Raw genomic sequence first — 6,607 nt, 5'->3', positions numbered from 1 at the left:
CGGAGCGCTGGGAGTTGTAGTCCGCGCCGCGGGAAGCGGTGCCAGCGCGTCCTGCGAGCGGCGCGGCCCCCGCGCCGGCGGCCCGGGAGCTCCAGCCGCCCGCGGGACGGGGCCGCTCCCGCTGGGTCCTCGGGCCGCCCGCGACGGGCGCTCACTGCGGAGGCTGGAGAGGAGCGGGCCCGGGGGAACCCAGCACAGCGTCCTCCTGCCCCCCGCACCTTCCCCGGATCCTACGCGGCATCTCTGCCTGGCCGTGCTTTGCTCCCCAGGCTGGAGCTGGCTTTCTCAGTAAGGTTAAGAAGTAGGTGATTGTTGTCTAGGGGGAGCGTAGCAGAGGAAGAGAGAGATATCTGACCTGTTCCCAGCCCTTTTAACTGGCCTCACATCAAACTGAAAAGCAGATCAGACAGTGATGGGCAGGAGTAAAAGCCAAATGCAGGCAAATCGCAGAGAGAGCGTCCATGCCATTGCCTAGATATCCTGTGATGCAATAAAGTGATGCTCTAGATTCAGAAACACAAATGGTACACGCTGACTGCCACTGCTGGGACAATAAATACCTAACTATGCCCTGAACAAGGCGTTTGGTTTGAGGATTTGAGAAATTTCCTCAAAACTCTACATATAATTACCTAGCAATAAAGGGCAAAGTAGTTCAACTTGCTGTCTAACAGAGAAGCCACTTGAACCTGGTACTCTGTATGACAGGGATTTCTTGAACAAACAGATTCTTGGGAAATAAACAGCAAGGCAAAATTTATCATTACTTATTTCCTTATTAAACTGTATCCTTATCTATTTCAGCACATGCTACAAGTATGTCAATACAGACAACGACAACAGGGAACAATGAACAGGCCTGATCCAATTAAATTGCCTGATTGCTTGGCACTACAAGATCAGTCACATCTACATGTTGCAGGAACTTCTCTGATGAAAATGAGGACCAGCTGCTCTGGTCTTCAGTGTTAACACTATCAATCAGTTTGCTTGGTATTACAGTACAGATAACAAATATTTTACTCTTGCCTTTTTTTCTTTTTTTTCTTTTCTTTTTTTGTTTTGTTTTGTTTCAATTATTAAACTGGTTTTATCTCTACCCACGAGGTTAACCTTTTCCAAATCTCCTTTCCACTGGGGAGGGGTGGGGGAAGAGTGAGTGAGCAACTGCGAGGTACTTGGCAAACTCCTTGAAGATACATACTGTTCCTTAGCAGCAGTTTAATGTATTTTAAAGATGACAATCTTGGTTTAGAACAAACCCAATTTTATCTTGATCTGAGATAACTGTGATATTAAGTGTTCTTATAAGTCTTCTTTAGCCAGGAAGAGATTTCAAACAAGAAACATGGATATATGTTGTATATTATTATTATAACTTACTCTAGGCAGGTTTAGGCTTCACCTATCACTAAGTGGCCTGCCACGTGTTAACAGCTACCTAAGACTTAATACCTTACTGCACTGGCACAGGCCATTTCACAGAATCACAGAATGGTTTGGGTTGGAAGGGACCTTAAGGAGAATCTAGTTCCAACCCCCCTGCCACAGGCAGGGACACCTTCCACTAGACCAGATTGTCTTCTTATTTCCTCCAGCAGCATTTCAAGTACTCCACTGACCCACATCTCTTGGGAGATGGTGCAGCAGCATTTGCAGGCTGCCTCTTCCATGTTCAAGTGCCTTATACATTAACCAGGTTCTAGCATCCATTTAAAGCATTTTAAAAGCTAATTAAAACTATGAGGGAAAAAAAGGGAAACCAGAAAGATTAGGATTAAACTTAAACTTGAACCTTCCTAGCACCTTCAGAGCAGCATCTTCAGAGTAGTGGGACATTTCTAACAAACTACCACATGAATCAAGTTATTCATAGCTATGGTAAAATCAGAAACAATAATATTTTCAAAGAGAAAACCTTAGCAAGGCAGCTCACAGTTTTTATAAAACACAGACTAGGTTTGTTGGGATACGTGTTTGTCTTGCTTATATGGCCTAAGCAAAAACAGGAGAAAAGCATACAGAAATACTCCTATCCAAAGCTCACTGAAAGCCTCCTCCCAATTAAGTCATGTTTTTTTTAGATCTTTATGCATAGAGAAGACTGGAAAATACAGCATTTTATTGCTTTGTCTTTTCCAAAACTACATTTGCAAATAAATGTTCTAGCCTAAATTGTGCTTTCATTTACACCTCTGTCTCTTCAGCATGCAGGTCTGTAAATAAAAACTCCCTGACCCTCAAACTTTTCTCTAGTCTCAGCACAGATCTATACTTGGCAATTTATGGTACAGTATCAATCAGCAATAGGCAGCCATCAAGATGGCAGTCTGAAACTTCTGCCACTCTTCATCTATTTAAAAAGCAAAATTTTAAAAAGTCTGCCAGTTCTTACCAGTTGTGCATAGCTAGTTGGAAGGTGATAAGTGTAGTGCTTGTGTTACTTTTTATCTCTGTCTTTTGACTATTCCACATCCCCCTTGTTTATAAAGTATCCCTTGTTAGCAACACCTGCATTACGATTATTATTTCTCAGAGAACACTCCCCCTATGCTCCCCAGAAAAAGGTCTCTGGTTATAAGGAATAAATTTGAGGTGTTAGTCAAGGGGCAGTTATCTTGTCATTTGACATAAACACAGGATTAAGTTTTCTTCATCTAATCAAAATTATCCATGTTTTATCAAGACAATAAGCATAGCCTGCTGAGCAAACAATGTGTTACCTCATTTCCTCAGACAAATATAGATAATTATGTAAGGATCCATTTGCTCTAGACAAAAAGCCATGAAACACTGTGAATCACATCCTTTGTATTTCACATCCAATCATAATCTAACCAGCCCTTTTTGGATATAGGACATAATTATGGAGAAAAAAAGTATTACAGGAAAATGTGTATTCTAAAAACATAAATGTCACATTTGGGAGGCAGCTAGAGTTGACCATCATCATTTGTACAGTCACCAACGTATTTCTTCCCAAATGTTGCAAGTATTGGGGTACTTATCCTGCCTTTATAGAATGTTTGCTAAAAATGTCATCTTTGCTTTCTAAATACAAATAATTCTTTTGTTAGCAGACAAGTGCATTATAGCCCTTAATCCAGAAACACCAGACCTTTAGAAAAAAGTTTTCACTGTAATCTGGACTACAGAATCCTCTTCATGCTGATCTGATAGAAAGATCTAGTCACTGCTATAATATAAATAATAAAATTGAAACTTATTGAATGCTATTTCCATGTCCCTCATATTTTTCCAGAAGTTATACACATTTTATCTTGTGTTAAAAAAAAATGAAAAATACAGTGCTTCTGTGTGGCACTCTGTAGAGCTGCAAGGACACATTCAGTTATAACGTAAGAAACATCATAAACCAAGAGAAACATCGTGAGAAAGTCAGATAAAACATCTATCAAATATTGTAGGAATTCTGGGTGGGGAAAACTCTTGCAGAATAGTTCTGAATACTTTAGAAATTCAGTTAACTTGTGCAACCCCACAGACAGCTCCTCTTAGTGACAATAAAATACACAACACTTCTCAGAAGAAGCCATCACTCAAGGCACTGGAAAATTTCCAGAAAACAAAGACAATTTGTTCTTATGAAATGTCAGATTTGGTGCCACTACACTGTTGATGTATATCTGATGGTTCAAAAATGTAATGCTTACTGGTGTGATCTGCATAATCCTTCTCTACTGTCTCACAAAATGAAGACCCTGTTTCCTATGATCTAACTCCCTCCTGAAAGGCTGCTTTCTGTAAACAGTTGGAAACACTTATGAAACAGACACCTGCATCTCACTGCAATACCTGTTTCTTGCCTGTTTGTGTGTCACAGATGTGAACTAAATCATAGAATCATAGAATGGTTCGTGTTGGAAGGAACCCGGTGGAGACTGCAAGAACAATATTTTCTCTTTAGTTGTTAACGAATGACAGAAGCAAGATGTTCACAAACATCTCTCTCCCTGAATCAAAGAAAGCATTAGATGAAGGAGTAAATTGAAGAAAATAATTTATCTACAGATAATTTATCTATTTAAGAAGTTTGCATTTTTAAACTGTTGATATGAAGCATAAACACTCTACCTACAGTTTACCTAACTATGTCAATTTAAGAGCTCAGCGTACAAAGAACAGCAGGCCTTAATGCCTACATTTATTAATTTAAAATAAACAAAGATAACTTTTACTCTGTATTTAATGGCATCATATGCAATTAGAGCTATTCAGAATGTGTTGAATTATTTTGATGATATTATCAGATGGCTTTGCTAAAGAGAGATTTCCCCAGGAGCATTGGTCTTCTTGCTTGTTGGTCTTCAGTAGATTTTGACTTACCATCAGGTGAGTCTTCTTTAGGTACTTCTGGTTTTTTCAGTCTTTGAAATAACTGCAGTATTCTGTGGGATTGGGCCTTTATCCTCCTAAGCCATCCTACTATTTCCTGTCTATAACGCATGGTAAGGTTTACTCCAAGGAAACAGAGACAAAAAAAAGTAAGTAGTATTAATCTTACTTTTGCTCTCTGAGAAGTCTTCCTGGCTGGAGGGGGTCCACTGTCAATGCTACCTCCAAATCCTTCCAATTCACAATATGGAGGAGCCCAGCCATACTCGCAGTGACAGTTCTTACGATTGTTACACACTCCTCTGTCATGACACTTTGTCACGTTACAGTCGTAGTTCAGCACTGATACACTCATACATGTCCTGTTGATACAAAGCATATCGCTACCACATGGTGTGCCATCTTCCACAGCTCCCATGTCAGCTCCTGGCATCCCTACGTGATAGTCAAGACCCCAACAATTTTTATCTCCAACAGGAGTTTGGACTAGCGTTACATGGTTCTGCAAGGGAGGTAATTTGACTATGTTTTCACACTGAATCCTACCACATAAGATATTCTCAGTACTGCATTTTGTAAAACGGATATTGTTATGAATACCACAATTCCCAAACCGGTCACCTTGAGTATTCACTGCTTTGAAGCAATCTAAAGAAGCAGCCCTGGCTTGTTTGCCAAAGAGATCCTGGCACTGTTTACTGTGGGAAGAACATTTTCCTTGATAGCAATAAGCACCATCTTTGCAAGGGGTTCCATCTTGTAGGTAGACATCCAGTGGGCACTGAGGGGAAATCCCATTGCAATACTCTGGCAGGTCACAGCTGCCAGTACTTTCTCTGCAGAGTGTTCCTGCTGGAAGGACCTTACAGTTCTTGCAGCATTTTCCAGATGCACAGACTGAACCTACAGTAAGCGTACAGTTCGGGTGGCAACAAGGATCCTTTCTGCAGGCTGATTCTGAACCACAGTCACATTGCTCTCTGCTTTCTAATATCTTATTCCCACAGTATTCACGCTTTGAGGTGTAGAAAGCGCCTGGTGGTGGTGGTTGACGAAGGCAGTCGGCACCTTTTACAAGCAGGTCAAAGTAGTATTTGTAACTGCAGTCACTGAACGCATCAGTGTCAGCGTTGCTTTCGTACATAATGCATTTATCTCGTTTGCATTTACAGCCTGGTTTGTCATGGCTCATCCCAAGATTATGGCCCAGCTCATGGACAAATGTGATAAAAAATGTGGACAACTTTTTTTCAGTGAAGGAAGCAACAGCTGATGACCAGTGGTTATCACACACTGTCCCTATATATGCCAATCCCAGGGAGCTTCCAAAGCTCTGAAATGCAAATAAGTGAGCAACATCATGGCGCATCCTTCGGGACAGGTTTGACTTTCGCCAGTTGTTAAAGTCACTAAGTACCTTGCCGAGAGATCTAGTAATATTTATTAAGTTGCTTTCGGTCCATATCTCCAATCCCATAAGAAACAGCCGGACAGAAAGCTGTTTGTACAGAATGTCCCCAATGTTGATGACTTCCATGACTTGCCTCAAGACTTCGGATTCATTCCTGCCTGACTTCACAAACCGCACGTTGTCCACGACCACTACTATCTTGACATATCTGATGTGTGTCCACCAGTCCTTCAGTTCCTCGTTCTCGTCCTCTGCCTTTGGAGCCTTGAACCAGGGCAGCACAGCCTTTTGGTGCTGCAGCATCTCAGGGGTCAGTCCACAGGTGGGGCCCATGGGGTTGTTGCCCTCCTCCATGCGGTAGAGGATGTGCCGAAAGGCTGGATCATTGGGGATGGGCTCGATCTGGAAGGTATCATCCTCCACCCAGAGCACACCATGGAGGCCCCTGTCACAGGCACTGAGGGCCACCAGGGAGTCAGGGCTCCCCAGCACCTCGCCCTGGTAGAAGCAGTTGTCCCGTACGAAGGGGTGCTCCTCCCGGCGGGCCCCGTCCTTGCCATAGGTGACCAATGTGAAGGGCCGGGAGACCAGACCCCGCCGGGGCTGCAGGCGCAGCACCCGCGGCCGCCCCGCCACCTTCAGCCAGTATGTCACGGCCGGGGGGTCGCTGCCGGCCCGCGGGCTCAGTTGCCGCGGCACAGTCACCCACGCGGCCAGGGGCTCGGCGGGGCGGGCCCCTCGCGCACCGGGGCACCCCGCCAGCCCCAGCAGCAGCAGCACCAGGAGCCCCGGCAGCGCCCCCATCGCTGCCGCCCGGCACCGGCCGCCCCCCACCCCGAC

At 43.7% G+C, this 6,607-nt stretch overlaps 1 protein-coding gene across 1 annotated transcript; it reads right to left on the bottom strand.

The window, feature by feature from the left end:
* Positions 1-4,134: 4,134 nt before the first annotated feature.
* On the bottom strand, positions 4,135-6,586 carry LOC113980393 (disintegrin and metalloproteinase domain-containing protein 20-like). Its single transcript, XM_027707612.1, has one exon. It carries the CDS (start codon positions 6,569-6,571, stop codon positions 4,268-4,270), a length of 2,304 nt encoding a protein of 767 aa, XP_027563413.1. The 5' UTR covers positions 6,572-6,586; the 3' UTR covers positions 4,135-4,267.
* Between the last annotated feature and the right edge of the window lie 21 nt (positions 6,587-6,607).

Source organism: Neopelma chrysocephalum, unplaced genomic scaffold (genome assembly GCF_003984885.1).
Source record: "Neopelma chrysocephalum unplaced genomic scaffold, ASM398488v2 Primary Assembly neopelma1_24, whole genome shotgun sequence".
Classification (NCBI taxonomy): Eukaryota; Metazoa; Chordata; class Aves; order Passeriformes; family Pipridae; genus Neopelma; species Neopelma chrysocephalum.
The sequence above is the reverse complement of the archived record's forward strand: the minus strand, read 5'-3'. Positions and strand labels throughout refer to the sequence as shown.